General features: G+C 33.9%; 1 protein-coding gene across 1 annotated transcript in view; it reads right to left on the bottom strand.

Annotated features, from left to right (window-relative positions):
- Positions 1-21489, bottom strand: part of Tex15 (testis expressed 15, meiosis and synapsis associated) — a 65761-nt gene continuing 44272 nt past the window's right edge. The window contains exons 6-9 of the mRNA XM_027939270.2: positions 11228-17970; positions 7172-7230; positions 2841-4075; positions 1-38 (exon numbers count right to left, since the gene is read on the bottom strand). Of these exons, the coding sequence (XP_027795071.2) occupies positions 1-38; positions 2841-4075; positions 7172-7230; positions 11228-17970 (8075 nt within the window). The remainder of the gene's footprint in view (positions 39-2840; positions 4076-7171; positions 7231-11227; positions 17971-21489) is intronic.

Genomic DNA, 21489 nt, shown 5'->3' with positions numbered 1-21489 from the left:
TCAATGTCCTGGCTGAAACTGTTCCTGTTGCCATGGAGCTGGAAGAAATAGATCTTATAAGTTAATGATGTAGATATAAGTTAATGATGTAGACTAATGATATATAATAGGATAACAGAAAGAACCTGAGATTAAGTTAGAGCCCAAAGACATCAGAGTTTGAACTGCCCTTCTGTCTCTTACTAGCTGTTTAACGTTCTCTGAGGAGTAGTTTCCTCATCAGTAAAAGAACAATATCTTTGCATCTCTCTCAGGTATCCTGTGAAAATTAAATGCAATGCTTGGCACACAGGGCTCAATTAAACATCATCTTTGAGTTCCATTTTCTGGTGTTAAATATATAGGTATTGTGAGCAAATCAGTGATAAATGGACCAAAGGGATTTTCACATCTTTTTAAGAATGAATGCACTAAGTATGAGAGGTAATATCGATGGATCATTTGCACTCACAAAAACTAAAATATGTGCTAATAATTGCTTCCCTTCCATCCCCCAGGGACCAGGCACTGGACTCCAGGACCTCATGCATACTAGGTAAGCATGTTACAACTGAGCTACATTCCCAGACCTTTTTAGTTTTTGTTTTGAGACAGGGTCTTGTTGAGTTGCTAAGGCTGGCCTTGAACTTTGCAATCTTTCTGCCTCAGCCACCCAGGTCACTGGGATTACAGGGCTGAGCCACTGCACCTGGCTCCCTTTTCTTTTTTGACAGTGTCTTGTTAAATTGACCAGAATGACCTTGAATTTGTGAGCCTTCTGCCTCAGACTCCTGAATAGCTGGGATTAGATATATATATATATATATATATTTTTTTTTGTAGTACCAGGGGATGATTAAGCCCAGGGATACCTAACCACTGAACCACATTCCCAGCCCTTTTTATTTTCTGAGACAGGGTCTTGCTAAATTGCTTAGGGCCTCATTGAGTTGAGGAGACTGGCTTTGAACTTGTAATCCACCTGCCTCAGCCTCCAGAGCTGCTGGAATTATAGGGTGTGTGCCATCATGCCCAACCAATATTTAAAATTTTTGAGAGTCACACCTGGACTTGATTGCAGATTGATCTTTTGTAATATTACATGTGGCTTAGCAATTAAGAACACAAGAAATCCTGAACAATGAGAACATTTTCTATTTCAGAAATGTTTTCTAATTTAATTTGGATGTTTGCCACATCTACTATGCTTGGTGTTCATCTTTACAGCATCAGCAATAGTATCCCAAATTAATCATGAAGGAAAAAAGCAGAGTCATATACTTTCTCCCTCTTTTCTTCCTCCCTTACTTTACAGGATTCCTCAGGTGAAAAATTTCTGTCCTGTTTAAACTTATTTGGGACAAGGAGAGAAGGAAAAGAAACAGATTATTATAAAACTAGCCCAGTGCCCACAGGTCCTATCAGTCTGAAAGAGCATGCAAAAAGTATCACAGAATGGGAGAATAGTTAAGAAATTCAATGAAGTTTGACTGTGCAAGTGGAAGTGGTATGAAATGAGGCTGGATATGAAGGACTGTGAACATCTCTGCATTCCAAGCTTAAGTGTTTGAATTTTATCCTATAGGTTATAGGAAATCAGTAGTCACTTCAATGCAGAAGTCCTAATGTGATCAGATTTCTTAGTTTCAAACATAATTATGTTGGGCTGGGGATGTAGATCAGTGGTAGATTGCTTGCCTAGTATGGGTGAGGTCCTGGGTTTGATCCTTAGCAACACACACACACACACACACACACAATGTGAACATGAGGTTTGTTCAATTCAGACAAATGGACTCCCAATAATTTTTTTCTACTTATTAATCTGTAAGAGTAGTCAGGGTTTTGGGGAAAAACTGTTTAAAATCAAAACAATTCTCTCGAATTTCCCTAAGATATTACAGATAATTATCATTATTTAAATTACATTTTACCTCTAATGGGAGAATACTTGGGTTAGTACCTAATTACTGTATTTGCAGAATAATTATTTTTAAATTTTGTTTCAACTATAGTAAATGCACATTTAAATTTAATTAAAAACATATTCTAGTCATATTTTACATAGTGAAGTATTTAAAGAGGAAAATTTTCAAGTTCCAGAGGTTAAACTACAATGTTATTTTACCAATTATGTTTCAATTAATTCCATTCACTTAACATCATTGTATTATACTAAAATACCTATAGGAGAAGGATGGTTTATCTGATTTAAGTTTCTTTTTCAACATTTTTTTTCTTTTTTAATATTTTTATTAGTTATTGATGGGCCTTTATTTATTTACTTATTTTTATGTGGTGATAAGACTCGAACCTAGTGCCTCACACATGCCAGGCAAGTGCTCTACCACTGAGCCACAAACCCAGCCCAATAATTAATTATTATTATTATTATTTTTTTGGTGGTGCTGGGGATTGAACCCAGGGCCTTGTGCACGCAAGGCAAGCACTCTAACTAACTGAGCCATATCCCCAGCCTCAACCATGGTTTTTAACTCTATATTACCTCCAATTATTATACACAGTTTTAAAAATATATTATGGCATTAAAAACTTTTATAAATCTTTTAATGGTTGCATCACTGTATGGATTTCACTATGTCTTACTTAACCATTCACCAAGGTTGGATTTTACTGAAGGACACATTAGAGAAAAAGAACAACTGGGTAATGTCACTAATTTTTGACAACTAGATTTCCACCCAATAACACAATTCAACTGACAAATGAATAAGTCTACAAATCTGCACAGAAAATGACTGCTATATATATAAGTGTATTGTGAATTCCATTTACATAAATGTACAAAAGTTAAGAATAAAACATTCAGTGAGGCAAGTATTAAAACTTATAAAACTCACCATAAATCCAAGGGACTTCTTGAAGCACACCTGAATTAGGAGGATAAGGGTATGCAGCTTGTGGTAATGGCTGATGAGAAGCATACTGTGAAAAAATAGGTTGCTGAAAATTATAAGAAATAGGCCTTTGGGATTGAAAATATCCATCCGCTGGCATAAAGGCATTTGCTTGTGGCTGCTCAGCAAAGCAACTAAAATACTGAGAGTACAGAATATTAGAATGTGTGGTTTGGACAGTACTTGCAACTGTAGTCAATATCCCAGAAGGAGGTGGGTATACTTCGTATGATTCTATTCCTTGGTATGTGTGGGTAATGGCATTGCCATTGCTACTGCTATAATGATAGACACACCAAGAATAGTATGGATATGAGGTGGCTCCAAATGAATGCTCAGAAGAATTGTATATTGGGTTGCATGCAGACTGTGGAAGTTCATTCCAATATGTGGCACCTTTCTTATTCAGGACTTTAGGATTCTCCTCATCTTGTTGTTCAGAAAGAGAGTATTCTGCTCTTTGATTCACATCAAGGGTTAAAATTCCAGTTTGTCCAAAGGGTATCATACTGGGCTTCAATGTATTCTTCATATATTTTTCCTCTGACTCAGTTTTTGCAGGATGTTTTTTATTTTCTTGCAGAATAGAAACTTTGCCCTGGATACGTGTGGGTTCTGGAGAACTGATGCATGTAGAATTTTTAATAGATGAATTTAACATTTCATTATCTTGACATTCAAGGACTGTGTCATTCATTTCTAGATTGGTATGGATCTCTCTCAAAAAATGGAAAACGGGTTTTGAGAACATTGTTGCATTAGGCACAAGACAGTCATCAATTCCTGGATTTATGTTTGAAAGACAGGATTTCTGTGTAGGATCTGTTGTGTCGTGATCTTCTGCAAAGGTATCATCTATATTTCTTTGATCACAAGGTGCAAAAGAAGCATGTTTGTTCTCATCACTTTTTGTTTCAGCAACACTAAAACTCATATTTCTTTTCTTTATGGTATTTAAGTTTTTATGTTGTCTGGTGATGTGTTCTGAAGTACCAGATGAACTATTAGTTAAATCAATCTTGCTTTCTGACCTTGATGTACAAGCGTTTTGTAGGGTCTTGAAAGGTAAAAGTGAGCTTTGCATTTCAACCATTTTTGGAGATACATAGTTTCTTTTTAAATTATCTGATGAATTTGATCCTATTTCATTTTCAATTTTGCAATGAGATCTTGTAGTCCTATTAAGTGTAACATATAAATAACAACTTTAAATATACAATCACAAAATTTTAACAATATACATATGGCATATTTATTCAGAAGAGTTCTTAAGACTGACATTTCTCATTCTATTGGGAAAATATAAGTAACATTATTTTCCCAGTTTTATTCACTAGGTTTGAATTTATATACTTTTCCTACTAAAGATAATACTCCGCCATTTCAAATATATTCCTAACTGTACTTAACAATTTTGTGCTTCAAACCTTTCCTGATACAGGACTTTAAAATTAGGAAACTATCATTATTCAATTGTTCAGTGTAGTTTCTAATTCATATACTTCCAACACACTGACAATCTTCATTACTTGTAAATATCTACACATACAGCTCGTGTAACTCTCAGCTTTAGACCCTTCCTTCTCCAACAAAAGATCACTTTCCTTTCTTGTTATAACAAAGGTTTCCTCCCATTCCATCCATCTTTGAGAAAAGGAAAAACAGATCTTTAAAATTTCTTGTCAATTTAATATTCTTGGCATTTCTACCTAAATTTAGATAGCTTTAAGCAGGCTTGGAGAAGCATCCAAGTGTGTCTAGAATCAGAGAGTTAATATAGGACCCAAAGATAATTATGTTTTTTTGTCTTTTATCAAATCCTTTGAATTACATGCAGGAAAAAAATTAGCTGGGAAGAGCATTATTCCTACGACAGGGTCAAGAGAAATTCATCCCTGACCTAGAATCTGTATACCTACCCAGGAAACTATAACCCAACCTCCTTAAAAGGCCTTTTAATGATAGCAGACATCATCTAACTGCATAAAAAACAGAGTTTCCATAAAGTATAATTTTGAATTTATTACATTTTCAATGGTATCTTGGCCTTATAGATTAGCAGGTGTCTGGTCTGTTTCTTTATGTACTCTCTTAGAGGAAATTAATTTCTATAAAGATAGCATTCTGTATATCAATCTTATGTAAGAATTAATTTTTCAGTTATGTGAATTATAGCTTGATTTTGTTTTGCAGTGCTGGGGATCAAACCCAGGATCTCTCATATGCTAGGCAAACACCCTACCACTGAGCTACATCCCCAACCTATAGCTTGATTCTTTAAGAAGTAAATACCACCCATACTTAAACAAAACTAAGATGATTTCAATACTGGTTTGCTATCCCTCTAATTGCCTTTGAATTTTCAGTCACTACATACCTTTTTAGAAAATCATATGCTAAGTAAAGGACTCCAGAAATGTAGTAATAGAATGTTATACTTAAAGAGGCAAAATCAAGTAAAACAGAAATGAGTTTGCTTATTTTTACTTTTTATTTTGTATTACTCATTATTCCTTATAACATGGGGGGTGGAATGAAACTACATGCAACTTCAAAATCTCAGAGGTAAATGAAACACGAGATGTTTTTTAAGTGCAGTGGTGCTACTTCACATCAAAATGAAAAAAATATAAATAATGTAGTTCATTTTTTAAAAAATATATTTATTTTTTAATTGTAGGTGGACACAATATCTTTAATTTTATGTGGTGCTGAGGATCAAACCCAGTGCCTCACACATGCTAGGCGAGTGCTCTACCACTTGAGCCACAACTCCAGCCCCTGTAGTTCATTTTTCATAAAGATAACTTATTTAGTTTTTTTATTAGTTATTGATGGACCTTTATTTAATTGCTTATATGTGGTGCTGAGAATCAAACCCAGTGCCTCATGCATGCTAGGCAAGCGCTCTACCACTGAGCCACAACTTCAGCCTAATTTATTCGGTTTAAAGAACTATCAGCACCAGGCAGGGTGGCTCATGCCTGTAATTCTACTGGTTTGGCAGGCTGATGCAGGAGGACTGAGAGTTCAAAGCCAGCCTTAGTAACTTAGTGAGACCCTAAGCAACTCAGTGAGACCCTATCTTTTTTTTTTTTAATATTTATTTTTTAGTTTTCGGCGGACACAACATCTTTGTATGTGGTGCTGAGGATCGAACCCTGGCCGCATGCATGCCAGGCGAGCGCGCTACCACTTGAGCCACATCCTCAGCCCCGCTATCTCTAAATAAAATATTAAAAAAGTGGTTAAGGGCCCTTGGGTTAAATCCCTGGTACCAAAAACACCACCACCACCACCACCAGACCTATCAGCATTCCTAATCCTTCCTATTTTACAATGTTAAAAACATCCTTCTATGAAACAGTGTAATATATTGAGTGTGTGTCTGTGACAGACACCATCTATATTAATGTTCCCATTTAGTGATATAAATTGGCAATTATATGTCTATTCCAGTGTGAAAACTGGCTGGTCTGTAAGATCTGCAAGTTTTAAAAAATACTTGTCCTATTCCTTTATGCCATTTCAGGAAACTATTAATTGGTTAAGTAATACATATTAAATGTGAATTTTTATTTCTTCTTCTGTAAAATAATCACTCTAAGTTTTGGATATCTTACTTTTTTAAAAAAACATTTATTTTTTTAATTGTAAATTGACACAATATCTTTATTTTTATTTTATTTTATTTTTTGTGGTACTGAGGAACCCAGTGCCTCATGCATGCTAGGCAAGCGCTCTACCTCTGAGCCACAACCCCAGCCCTAACTTACCTTTTTGAACTGTGTTCAAACAGTCTTACTATTTATATCACTAAAAAAATACATCTCACAAGACATTGGCCTTAAATACTTACAGAATGGAGTTCAAACTCATGACTAACATAAAATGATGTATAATCTGAAACAAACTTCTTCTTTAGCTTCTTACTCTTGTCTCCTAAATTATGCATATGACACAATGGAGTTATATAAATAATTGTTTTACTTTTTTATTTATTTGGTACCAGGGTTTGAACTCAGGGGTACTCAACCACTGAGGCACATCCCTGGATTTATTTTGTATTTTATTTAGAGACAGGCTTGGTCTCACTGAGTTGCTTAGTGCCTTGTTTTTGCTAAAGCTGGCTTTGAACTCTAGACCTCCTACAGAAGCCTCCTGAGCTGCTGGGATTATAGGCAGGTACCACCACGCCCAGCTGTTTTATTCTTATATTTTAGTATTTGCCTAATTTTGTTTTGTCTTTAGTTATGGTTGATGGCAATGCCTACCTTGGCTTCTTGAATGCTGATTCCGCTTTGCAGATTTTTGTGACATCTTTCATGCTAACCTATGTTTACAAGATACAAAGAAAATCTACATTGGTGATGATGAACTATAATACAAATATTAATTCTCCCCACCCCCACAAAAAATAGTGACTCTTTCAGGACTTTGCAAACATCACTTACATTTGGATTACTCCAAAACTTAGAGTGATTATTTTACCATTCTTTTTTAATGGTACTGTGGATTGAATCCTGGGGCCTTCTACCAATGAGTTACACTCTCAGCCCTTTTCATTTTAATTTTGAGACAGTTTGTCACTAAATTGCTTGGCCTTGAATTTGTAATCCTCCTGCCTCAGCCTCCCAAGTTGGTAGGATTACAGGTGTGTGCTCCCGTACACAGCTAAAAAAAACTGTTTTGAAAAAAGAATTTGCAACATTCTTCTTACCTCTACATATCTTAAAACTAATCTTGGAGTCCATTTATGACTGCTCTCTCTTTAGTTAATCAGTCACTGAGCCCCATCAATTTTTAAAATAATGTCTATCAAATACAGGATCAGTATCCCTAATTCAAACATCCAAAATCTGAAATGCTCCAAGATATAAAACTTTTTGAGTGCTAACATGATGCCCTAAGTGGAAAAGTCCACACTATGAAACTTTGTCCCACATACAAAATCCATTTAAAATAATGTAAAAAATTACCCATAAGGTATATATGAAAATAAATTAATTTTGTGTTTAGACTATGGTCCCATCCTCCAGATCTGATGCAAATACGAAAAAGCCTGAAAATAACCCAAATCTGAAACACTTCTGATCCTAAGTATTTTGGATAAGGGATATTCAAACTTGTATAAGTTTTCTTTTCTATTTCTATGAAACAGCACTCTTTTCTAAACCGTGGCTGACGAATGACTACTTCTTACTATACTCAGAATCTACTTATCTTTTAAATCACTGAAGAAAACTTCCCATGATATTACACTTCAACATGTACAGAATGTAATTCAAACTGCTTTTTTTTTTTGGTGCTATAGGGCCTGTGCATGCTTAGCACTGAGCTACACGTACAGCTCCCGAAACAATCTTTTTTAAAAACTGGTTTAATTTTTAAAAACTGGTTCTAATTTGTTATATATGACAGCAGAATGCATTACAATTCATGCTACACATACAGAGCACATTCTTTTCATATCTCTGTATATAAAGTATATTCACTCCATTTGTGTCTTCATACATGTACTTAGGGTAATGATATCCACCTCATTCTACCATCTTTTTTTGCCCCCATGAGGTCAAAAAAAAGTTCATCTAATTAGTTCATCTAATCCTCTCACGTTCCCGCCTCCTAACCCCACTATGAATCAGCATCCTTATATCAGAGATAACATTCGGCATTTGTTTTTTGGGGATTGGCTAACTTCACTTAGCATTATTTTCCCTAACTCCATCAACTTACCTGCTAATGCCATGATTTTATTCTCTTTTATTGCTGAGTAATATTCCATTGTGTATATATACCATGTTTTCTTTATTCATTCATTTACTGAAGGGCATTCTAGGTTGGTTTAGCTATTGTGAATTGTGCTGCTATAAGCATTGATGTGGCTGTGTCCCTGTAGTATGCTGTTTTTAAGTTCTTTGGGTATAGACCAAGGAGTGGGATAACTGGATCAAAAATTACCATACTAACAAAAGAACTATGCAGATTAAATGCATTTCCAATCAAAATTCCGATAACATTCCTCACAGAAATAGAAAAAGCAGTCATGAAATTCAATTGGAAAAATAAGAGACCCAGAATAGCGAAAGAAATCCTTAGCAAGAAGAGGGAAGCAGGTGGCATCACTATACCAGACCTTATACTACCGAGCAATAGTAACAAAGACAGCATGGTATTGGCACCAAAATAGACCTATAGACCAATGATACAGAATAGAGGACAGAGAGACTAATCCATGTAACTACAGTTATCTTATATTAGACAAATGTGCCAAAAACATGCATTGGAGAAAAGATAGCCCTCTTCAATAAATGGTGCTGGGAAAACTGGAAATCCATAGGCAACAAAATGAAATTAAATCCCTCTCTCACCATGCACAAAACTCAATTCAAAGTGGATCAAGGACCTAGAAATTAAACCAGACACACTGTGCCTATTAGAAGAAAAAGTAGTCCCAAATCTCCATCATGTCGGAATAGGCCCAAACTTCCTTAATAAGACTCCTATAGCACAAGAATTAAAATCAATAATCAATAAATGGGATGGACTCAAACTAAAAAGCTGCTTCTTGGCAAAAGACATAATCAGTGAGGTAAATAGAGAGCCTGTATCTTGGAAGCAAATTTTTACCACTCGCACATCAGATAGAGCACTAATCTCTAGGGTATATAGAGAACTCAAAAAGATAAACACTAAAACAAAACAAAACAAAAAAACAAAAACCAGCCCAATCAATAAATAGGCCAAGGAACTGAACAGACACCTCTCAGAAGATGATATACAATCAACAAATATATGAAAAAATGTTTAACGTCTCTAGCAAATCAAAACTACTCTAGGATTTCATCTCACGCTAGTCAGAATAGCAGCTATTAAGAATACAAACAACAATAAATGATGGTGAGGATGTGGGGGAAAAGACACACTCTCATACACTGCTAATGCAACTTGGTGCAGCCAATATGGAAAGCAGTATGGAGATTTCTTGGAAAGGTGAAACAATCTTCTTTTCATCCTTAGTTTTACTCTTGTTCACCAATAAGTTAAATTGTTCCAAACTTGATTTTAAACTCATTTCTCAATTAATGTCAATAAGCATTGTTTTTGCTCACATTACTTTGTGCATTTTAAAAACCCTCTTCATTTTACCTTCACCTGATAACATTTGTTTTCCTTTAAGGCAAAATTTGGCCTGTGTTCTCCTATAAAATAAATTCTAACAAGCTAAGCTTTATTTATTCTTTCTTTCCTTCTCCATATCAACAATACCTTTTTATTATAATCCTTACTTTATTCTTTTTTTTTTTTTTTTTTTTGTGGTGCTGGGGATTGAACCCAGGGCCTTGTGCACGGGAAGTCAGCACTCTACCAACTGAGCTGTATCCCCACCCCCTCACTTTACTCTTGATGTTGAGCATATAATTTGTGCTCTGGTTGTTTATTAGGCATTTTTCTATAAAGATGGTACCATAGATGATGATTAAATTATTAACCCCTACAACTAGGATGTACTAATAATTACAATTGAAGCAAGCACAGAAAGAATCCTACTTTTCCTTTACTTCTGAATTAGGAAATTCTTGAAAAGCTGTCCCCAAAGCCTCTGAGGGTAGAGCAGGGGCAACTGGTAGAATGAGCTCTGGAGCTAGACTGACTGGCTTTAGAAATGGTCTATTCTGTTTACTAACTCTGTGACCATGGGAAAGTTATTTAATCTTTCTGTGTTCAGTTTCCTCATCTTTAAATAAGGTAACAAAATACCTTTAAATAAGGTAAAAAAAAACCCCAAGGGCTTTTTATGAATAATAAATTAACATTTGTATAATCCTCAGAATAATACCATGCACATAAAAACTATGTAAATTAAAAAATGTATTAATATAGGACTTTTTATAACTTATTAATAATCATCTATTTATCTGTCCTACTTCACCATCTGGATGATAACTGTCAAGAAGACAAGCTTCATTAGTCATTTTTTTAATATTCACTACATTGGTCATAGGCTTGTTATATAGAAGGTAATGAATAAATACTTGATCATGCACTAACACATTCATAATAATGAATTTTCCCTGACATTAAAATTCATTCTTCCATAAAATGTTATTTAAAACATTTATGTTTAAAAAGCAAACATTTGCAAGGCAATCTCTCATGTACAGAATTATTTCATAGGTAATAAATCCAATATTTTATTTGGCAAAACTTGTTTTGCAAGGCAGTAATTTAAAACATTAACATTTACCATTTTGCAAAGTACTTGTTTACTTGAAGAGATTTGTTCTCAAAAAGAATAAAGAAGTTTCATTTTAAATCATCATCCATACCTTTTGTTTTTTACAACAGGAAGTAATATTTTTCTTTTCTTCCTGGGAGTCTTCACGCTTGTCTGTATGGATAGGTTGTTTTTTAGAGGAATTTGGAAAGTTTTTAATTATGCACTCTGAAATTGAGGGTACCTTCATAGAAAGACTGGATTTATTTGTATTTTCTTCAAGTTTTACAACGTGAATATTCATTTTTTCTTCTTTCTTCAGTTGAAAAGCATTCCTTCTGTTATGTGCCATTTGGCATAGCAAAAAGGAAGTAGATAATTTAGCATTTTTAGCACATATAATCTTCATATGCTCAATTGTTTTCATGACTTTCATAATATGGGCCATTTTCCCTAAATCTTTCTGAGGGATAGACATTATATTTTGGAGTAGTGTAGAAAACTGATCATAGTTGTGTTCTAACTCTGTCACAGTGTTTCCGTAATTTATAGATGCTATATATGGCACAAAGTCAATATACGTGGAAAGGGAATACTCAGACTTCTTTAGAAGCTTTTTAATTTCTGAAAGCTCTTCAAGTTCCCTTGAGAATAAATGCAGAGCATATGAGCAATTAACAGCTTCACTATATTTACTGATAATATCCAGATCTTCCTTAAGTTCAGAAATAGCAGTCTCTATTACATTGTAAAGGCATTCATCTGAGTTATCTTGAAGAAATGAAAAGGATGCCATTTTTTCTTGGCAGCATATCAGCTCAGGAAGAAGTGAGAAATCAAACCAAAGCATACCTCGAAATCTCTGGTTGTCTAGTTTCTTTGCCATTGAATTTTTAAGAAAGTGAACTGTTTCTGTCAGCATAACAATTTCAATGTATGTTTCAATTGCTTCAGGTTTTAAAATTATAGCCCCATGGTTGGGGTTTTGCAGCACATCCAAAGCATTTTCTTCTGTGATAAAAATATCATCTATGTTCACTTCTTGCAACATCTGAAAATATTTCTTCAAAATTTCTAAGTGATCGGTACATCTCAAAGTAAGTTCCTGTAATTTTTTTAAGTCTGCAATTTCAGCTTGATCCAGTATTTCACCAATATAACAAATACCAGGGTGTGAAAGCAAAGTACTGTTAAACCTACAGTTTTCTTGGCTAACTAGATCATGTGACTTTCCGAAAGCAACCATAGTATCTGTTTCAAGTCCAATACTGGAAGTTAATTCACTGTTTAAATCTTTAGACAAGGTTTCATGTATCTCCTGCAACTTAGAAAAAGCACATTCATTCATTTTGAGTAGCACATCTTCATTCTTTTGTAAGTATTTTTTGCTGAAATATTTTCTTCTCTCTTTCCAAACTAGATTTTTTGCAGCATCAAAAAAGATATGTTCCAAACCATAAAGAGAAATTTTAATAGTTACTGCTTCAGTGCTCTTAATAAATTTAACTTTTGAGGAGATCAAATCTATGATAATCCACAGATGGTCTTCTTTTCCAGGAAAGGTATAAACTTTAGGGGAGTCTTCATATTTACTGATCAACTTTAAAGTACTTTTTCTTAAGGTTTCTAGGTCTCCTAAACTATCTCCACAGTTAACTCCACAGGTAAATGGAATAGAAAGAGAAAAGTCAAAGCAATCAGAACAGTGCTTAAGTATGGCTTCGCATTCATTAATCTGTCGTTTGTATTTTAAGAAAACATAGTATGAATTGTTTTTCTTTGTTTTTGCAAACAGCTGATTACGGTAATTCTGCAACTCACAGAATGCATTATATTTTAATCTTCCTTGAAAAGCAGGATAGAAATTGGACTGCAGTTGATAACCACGGGGCCTACAAAGTAGTTCACTGTACAATGTCTCATCATACCAAAGCAAGCTCCGGAACGTCGGTTCACCTTTTAAGAGCCTTTTCTTGTTTTCAATGAATTGAATGGTTTCCATCACCATTTGAAGTTCTACCAGAGCGTCAACAGCACATGGCTTTAATTTGTATTTGCAATTATTCCACAGGTTTTGTTCTACGAGCAGTTCTCTTGAAATCAAGATTTGTTCAAGTGAACATTCTTGTTTTCTTTCAAAAGCCTCAACAAATAAAGGGAGAATATTTCGACAAATCTTGATTTTTTCCTCCAGTATCTGCAATGATGATGCTTCATCTGCTCTCTGCAAAATTTGAGACAGCTCTGTTATAAAAGCTGTATAATTAGTTGAGCAATATTTTTCATTTAATTCATTCACGTATGATATAGGCTTCTGAAAAGCAGTGACTTTACAGGCTTCAGACTGGGCATGTAGAAAAGGAATACAATTAATTGCTTGAATGCCTAGTTTGGAAATACAGTGAGACTGAGAGTCATCAGTAACTTTGATACCCCACTCCTGTCTTTTGTTAGGCTGACCAGAAATTGAGTTACTCAAAGAGACTGCCTCTGGAGCAGTATTTTTAATACTTACATTAGAGTCAACTGAATTACTTTTAATTTTTTTCATATTTAAGTGGGAGGGTTCCTCTTTTAGGCTATTTTGATTTTTATACTTCACAGTTAATCCTTCAGTAGTGCCTCTTTTGTAAATGGAATCTTCTTTTTCTGCTTGTTCAACTGGAGAATTCTTTCTAGCCTGAATGTCTTTCTTTGCAATACATTTTTTTGAAGAACACCTTATATTATCTTTCAAGAGCAGAGAACTTCCATTGGAAGGTAGTTTATTCATTATATTTTCCCCATAACTTTTACTTTCTTCAGTGACTGATGTTAGGTCCAACTCAGAATACCCAATACCATTTGTTTCATCCTCATCTGTAAGAAAACAATTACTTGAAGAGCATGGTTCTGTGTTTAGAAGCTCCATTCCACCATATATCTGCTGACAGTGTGACACAGTACCAGATACTGAAGAATCCAAAGCAAAAATTCTCTGTTTATTCAGATAATTCTCTGAAGATTTTCCTTCTGCTATCATAGGAGTGGCTGATAACAATTGAGGGGTACTGTATTTTGTGTTTATTATTGAAGTTAGGTTTAATGGGCCCATAAGGAAGTTTCCTACAATAATGTTTGGTTTGCAGCTCTCAATAGGAGTTGTATACTTGTCTATAGAAACTTTTACTTCCAGATTTCTTTTACAACTAGATGAAAGGTTTTCTTGTTCGTAGATGTGCTTCATGTTTGAGTCTGAGACTGAAATGTCAGTTTTCACCTTTGTGTGAGCTATACAAGTCCCCTCATAATTTCTGTCTGCGTTATAACTTGGGTTGTTCTCTTTTATGCAATTTAAAGACACTGAATTGCTTTCATTTATTACTTTATTAGCATCAGAATTATTGTGTTTTATCACATCCTTAGTATTATTATGTGCTGAATGGTTCTCAAGCTTTTTATATTCACTGTTAGATACCTTTATATCAATTTGATTTTCCTTTTTAGTTAGTTTCTCATCTGGGTAAAGCAGACATTCAGTTCTTCCAGAAAAGGGCTGAAGTTCTGATGATCTTGAATGTCTCAAACTGTTATCATACTCTGATTGACTTGTACTTTGGGATGTGGAGAACAGAGGCAAGTGAGATTCAGGATTTTGCTCTAGATCATAAAATTCACTCACATGAATTGTGGTGTGACTTCTTGAGACACTGGTGGCTACTCTTTTTTTGGAATGGCACTTTGCAATTTTTTCTCCATTTGTTTTATAAGACTTGTGCTTTGACACATAAGCTAATGATTTATTGACATCAAATCCCAAAGTTCTTTTTTCTTCTTGTTTGTCATACTTTCTTTTTGACAAAAAATGCTTAGTTGAATAATACCTTCTTTCAGACACAGGACTATAACCTTGAAGGTCACAACTTTCCCAGAAACTATTGCATATTATTGCATATGCTTTTGGTAATGGGCCCTTTTTTTTTTCTCCCACTTTAGCTATAAGCTGCAAAGATGTATGGACTCTTCTATGAGCTTTTTTTAAGTGAAGTACAGCTTTGTCTAGTGTTCTGGAAAGTCGTTTGCTTTTACATAAAGATGCTTCACTATTTAGAATATCCAGGACACTCCTAATATGTCGTTCTGACTGTGAAAATATCTTAATTCGTCCTTGGGATAATGAAGAGAAACACTCAAATGAATCTTGATTGGTTAGTTTCCTCTTTTTTTCACAAATTTCATGTGATATGTTCTCATCCCTAAAAGATGCATGTAGCTTTCTTTTGCTAATTCTTGATTTGGTGTCATTTTTACTTTTAGTATAATTAAAGTCTTTTTTTGATTTTGAAAAGAAATATCTGCACTTATCATTTATTATTGTGATATTAGGTTTAGTAAACAAAGATCCACTGCTTTGTTTTTCTGACTTATGATTTTCTTGTGTGTTATGACTCAAGTCAGAAGAATGGGAGAGTTCATTTTCATTTGTAATTCCTGAATCTGGCAGGGAATTACCAAATATGTCTTCACAGGGATAACCTGAATTTTCACCAGGAGGTTGGGAATAAATTTTAAATCCTGGAGCTTCCCTCTCCTCATTTATTTCTGGGTTTGTGGCTTTAGTTATATATTTGTAAGAATTATCCTTTATTACAAGGGAATCATCATTAGGATTGAATCCTGGCTTACATATATTAGTAATTCTAACTTGCAGATCTGGAAGTAAAATTGGGTGGAGCTCCTCCTTTTGTGTAGAGGAATAAAAACATATAATTTTCTTAGAGCAATGCTGATCAATATTTTCCTTTTTTGTGGTACTTTCCAAAATTTCCTTTTCTCCATTATCACTTCCTAATGGACTTTTCCAATCAATACGAGACATTAGAGCCTCATATGAGGCCTCAACTTCTTCATAAAGTACATTTCCATGGCTATGTGTATCAAACTGTTCTGATTCTATTTCAATCTCATTTTGCAATTCTGAACTTTGAAGAACTGAGTTCTCATTTATTGACTGATTTAATGAGTCTTTTAATTTATTTTTATCCATATCAATTTCACAATCAGAAATGCCATGTTTTACTAATGAACCAAAATGTGGACTCTCAAAGCATGTGTCCTTAAACTCAAATCTTTGGTGAGCTTCATAATTTGTGCTTAACGTAGGCATAGTAGTACTAGCTACCTCTATTGTAGCATTTGAAGCTTCACCTACTGAAGAATCTGCAATTTCAACAAATGCTGTGGAATCCAAATGCTCTACATTTCTTCCAGTACTCTGCATGTCTCTTTGTTTTATGGCTGTAATGGTATCTTCACTCTCTAATAATGCAGTTTGTGTAGACTTATCTTTATCTTCCCAAACCAAGTTAAATGTAGTAGAAAATTCTTTAGAACTCAGAATTTCTACTTTGTTGTAATTTTTATTCTCTCTCCTTTCACTTATATTTGTCATAGTGTTATTTGTAAGAAAACCCTGCTTCTTGCCTCCATATACATTCTCTATGTTTTCTGGAGATGCAGCACTATCTTCCTCTTCAGCCTCATTTTCATTTTCTTTATCATTATATCCTTGCCATTTGAAATTAGTATTCAGGCATAAATCATTATTCAACTGTACATTATAGAACAGAATGTGATCTTCACCTTCATCTTCAATATGAGGCATTTCTTTGCAGTCTTTCTGAATGTTCTCTAATGACACTGGTTCACTTTCACTTTTCCTCTGGGCACAAATATATTCTCTAGTTATGTTGCAATTTGAATTGTCAAGAGATGTTTCAATGGCATGAGATGTAATAACTGTATCAATGAGTAGTTCTTTGGCCTGGGAAATATCTTTTGCTTCCTGGAAAGCATCAGGCATAATGCTAACACAATTTTTATTTGTTTTTTCCAGTTTTAGTTCCATTAGCTTTTGAGCAATAGACTGTGGTTCCTGAGAGATGTAACTATTAGACTCTTCTGTACAAGTACTCACTGATTTGTAAGAGTTACATGGCTCACTGCTTTGTTTAATTAAAAGTGAGATGTTGCTTCTCTCTTGGGCTCTCTGAGCTTTTTCCTCACTGTGTTTTTGGTTTTCAGCTTCTGAAACTATATTTGAAAAATAAATTGGGAAGGAAAGATCACCTTGGTCCTTACATTGTTCTGCCATGGTAATTTTATTGGGTGCTGTTCGATGATAGTCCTCGGTATTTTGAGTCTGAGGCTGTGAATCATCAAAAGAAAATTTGAAGCAGGAGACATCCAAACAATTAGTAAGAATAGCATGGTCACTAGTGACTTCGGGTGAGGAAACAGAATCAGCTGGCACAGAGGACAGATTTATTTCTGAATTATCATAATCTATACTCTTTTTGAATGGCAAAATCTCATTTAAAACTGTAATGTTCTGTTTTTCCAAGCTTTCTTCTCTCTTCATCAGTCTTGGGTCTTTGATGAGTTTTGAAGTAGTAACTGTGCTTGAGCCAGTATTATTGTGAGAGGGGAAAGCAGCAGAAATCCCACTTAAAATATTTTTAAGATATGTCAAATTTAACAAAAAGTCACCATTATCACTTTCTCTATTATCACTGGGCAAAGACACACCTGAATCATGCTCATGTATTTGAGAAGAGTCTCTAATTTCTGCTAAATTATTTTCTGTCTTTCCATTGTATGCTTCAAGTATAGAAATGTTTCCATTTTGCATATTTCCATAGGAATTAGAAATACTTGAGTTGGAAGGATTTATCTCTGAATTTAGTACATTGCATGAACAGTTTTCTTCAACAAATGGATCTACAGGTTTCCTGAAATGTTCAAAGATGACAGTAGCATCTTTTCCTTTTCCGATTCTTTTGGCCACTGTACAGTTATTCAAAGAACATGTTCTTTCTGTGAAAATAAGAAGAAAGTAAGAAAAAGATAAAAAATATTTCTACAGACAACTTATTTATTTTTTATATGGTGCTGAGGATCAAACCTAGTGCCTCACACATGCTAGGTGAGTTCTCTACCACAACCCCAGCCCTTCAGACAACTTGCTTTCAATACAAGAAAACTATGTCATGAATGATTTTAATTAGAAGATCATCTAGTAACCTAACAGTGTTTACAATGAGTTCTGAGTAGAAATACCAAAGGGATAAGAGAATGAGTACCAAACCAATAAAGTATAAATGATGAAGCATGAAACTCCTACCCTAGTCCAGCAACCTTACTTAAAGAAGTATTTGGCTACAAAAATTGAATTCTGACAAATAATAGAAATTTGCTTGTGAGATTTATGAATTTATAATCACATCACCATGAAGTACAAAAAGATTCTTTTCCACAATACAAGATAGCTATGTTGAAGATTTCTAAATTCTGTAAACATATGTGATTTTTATTAATTACAGTAAGCTACAGTAAAAATATGATCACAAATAAAGAGATAATAGTTCTTAAAACTGGGAGAATAGTGAGACAAAAAAAGAACAGATCCCTGTACCTCCTTATACCAAAATAAAATTCATTATAAAAACCATAAAAGTATTAGCAGAATATATGTATGAACATTTTTATAATGTTGGGGGAAAAGTACTCTTTTTAAAATATTCTTTTTAATATTTATTTTTTAGTTGTAGTTGGACACAATACCTTTATTTCACTTATTTATTTTTTATTTGTGGTGCTGAGGATTGAACCCAGGGTCTCCCATGTGGGAGGTGAGTGCTCTCCTGCTGAGCCACACCCCAGCTTAGAGGAAAGTACTCTTTAAGCATGACTGAAAATCAGTATAGATGTCAGGTACTATTTTAAGTGTTTTACATACATTAATCTATTTATCCTTCACAACATTCTCATTCCATTGATGAAAAAGTGAAACTAAGAGTAATTTGCTCAGGATTATACAGGTTATAAACAGTAGAACTTCAATCACTATTCTCTCTCTTTGAATTTAATAATGGCATTTTTACTTTACACTCATTTTTTCATTTTCACCAAATGACAAATGAAAAACAAATATAATAACTTCAATAAAAATAAGGGAACTGTAACAAAATCAAATTATATTACAAAAGAGCTATTAGCATCATTTATTGTGATAGTAGAAATGTTATCTGCACTGTTTACCCAATATGATAGCCACTAGTTAACATGTGTCTATTGAACACATGAAATGTGCTTGTTGCAACTGAGGAATGAATTCCTAATTTTATTCTATTTAATTACTTTAAATAGCCAAATGCAATTAGTGGCTAGTATAGGTCTGACGCCAGAGTCAAATGTGTATTTTAACAGTCAACTCATGTGGCCTTGACTTTCTGGATAATATAGGTACTACGTCCCAAAGTTTATCATTCTGAAAGGCAACATCCTTTGAACATGTTCCATACATTTTATGAACTTATAGTGTGAAGCTATAAACACAATAGAAATGGAGAAGGATCCATATTTACTGTCTACAATGTACGTCTTCTAGCTGAGGGAAAAATGTGGACATAATAACTAAGCAGATCATGAAAAAAATAGAAGACTTGAACAAAGAACTAACCAACAGTGATCGACAGAACACTGTACCCAAAAGCAGCAGAGTATATGTTCTTCTCAAGTACACACAGAACATTCTCTAGGAAAAATCATATGCTAGGGCTATAAAACAAAACTCAATAAAGGAAAAAAAAATAAAAGGAAAAAAATTCTCAACCACCACAGTATAAAATTAGAAGTGAATAAAGACATTTAGGAAATAAAAAAATATACAGAAAACAGCACAGTACCAAAAATAAAGTGTCAAAGAAGAAATCAAAAGGAAAATTATAAAACATTGTGAGATGAATGAAAATAAAGACATGACATACCAAACCATATGGGACACAGCCCAAACAGTGCTTAGTGGGAAGTTTATAGCTATAAATTATATATTAAGAAAAAAAAATCTTTCACGTATGGCAACTCATGCCTGGAATCCCAGAAACTTGGGAGACTGAGACAGGAGGATCACAAATTCGATGTAAGCCTTGGCAATTTAGAGAGACTGTGTCTAAAAATAAAAAGGACTGGAAGTGTAGTTCAGTGGTATAGTGCTCTTGGGTTAAATCCATAATACTGGCAGGAAAAAGATCTAAAATTAGTATTTCAACTTTCTACCTAAAACAGCAGAAAAAGAGCAAACTAAACTAGAGCAAACTGAGAGAAGAAACTAAAAATTAGAAAATCAAAGAAACGGAATAGAACAATAGGGGAAAACAACCTTTACCTAAACAGCCAAGAAAAAGAGAGATGACTCAAACTACTAGACTCAGAAATGAAAAAGAGGCTATTACCATTGATCTCGGGGGGATAGGGCCGGGGAAAGAGAAGGGAGAAGACTATAAAGGAATACTATGAACAACTATATGCCAATTATTAGGCAAGTGGAATGAAATAAACAAAGTCCTATGATGACAAAAACTACCACAATCGATGCAAGAAGAAACAGAAAATCTGTATGGACCTACAATAAGTGAAGAAACTCAATTAGTAATCAATATACTACCTCAAAAGAAAAATCCAGGCTCAGGTGGTTCACTAGTGAAATCTACCAAACCTTTAAAAAAGAATTAACATCAATTCTTTACAAACTATTTTTCTTAATGTCCAGTTTTGTTTTATTTTCTTAGGTTAAAAAATAAACTTACATTGGAATTAATAAATCAATAAACAAAAACTATTTGTAAATCCTTTGATATATATATATATATACTGCAAAATTATATTCCAGAACTTTTACACCAAGCAGTCTGTATACATCTAAATGTGACACATGCCTTTCCAATGCACACACTGGGAATTATTTAACTGTGCCAACCATAGAAGAGAAACTATTCATCAAAGCTTACTTTAATTTTATTGGCACAAACTCTTTTTAAAAAAAACAAGAAATAAGGAATACTTCCCAACTCATTCTATGAGATCATTATTACTCTGACAAAGACATTCAACTATAGATCAGTATCTCTTAAGAATATGGATACAGGGCTAGGGCTGTAGCACAGTGGCAAAGCGCTTGCCTAGCATGTGTGAGGCACTGGGTTTGATTCTCAGCACCGCATAAAAATTAACAAATAAAATAAAGGCATTCTGTCCATCTACAACTACAAAAAAATTTTAAAAAAAGAATATGGATACAAAAACCCTCAACAAAATCTCAGCAAGCCAATTCAAGCAAATATCAAATGAATTATATATACTATGACCAAAGATAATTTATTCTAAGAATACAAGGTATACTTAGCATATTTATATATTATAAAAATATATATTATATATATAATACATTATATTACATCAATTTAATAAAAATCATATTTATCCCAAAAGACACACAAAAAGTAGTTGACAAAATTCAACATCCTTTCATGATAAAAAAGGAAAATTTCTCACCAC

The sequence above is a fragment of the Marmota flaviventris genome, chromosome 3 (assembly GCF_047511675.1).
Source record: "Marmota flaviventris isolate mMarFla1 chromosome 3, mMarFla1.hap1, whole genome shotgun sequence".
NCBI classification, from domain to species: Eukaryota; Metazoa; Chordata; class Mammalia; order Rodentia; family Sciuridae; genus Marmota; species Marmota flaviventris.
This window is presented reverse-complemented; position numbering and strand designations above follow the sequence as displayed.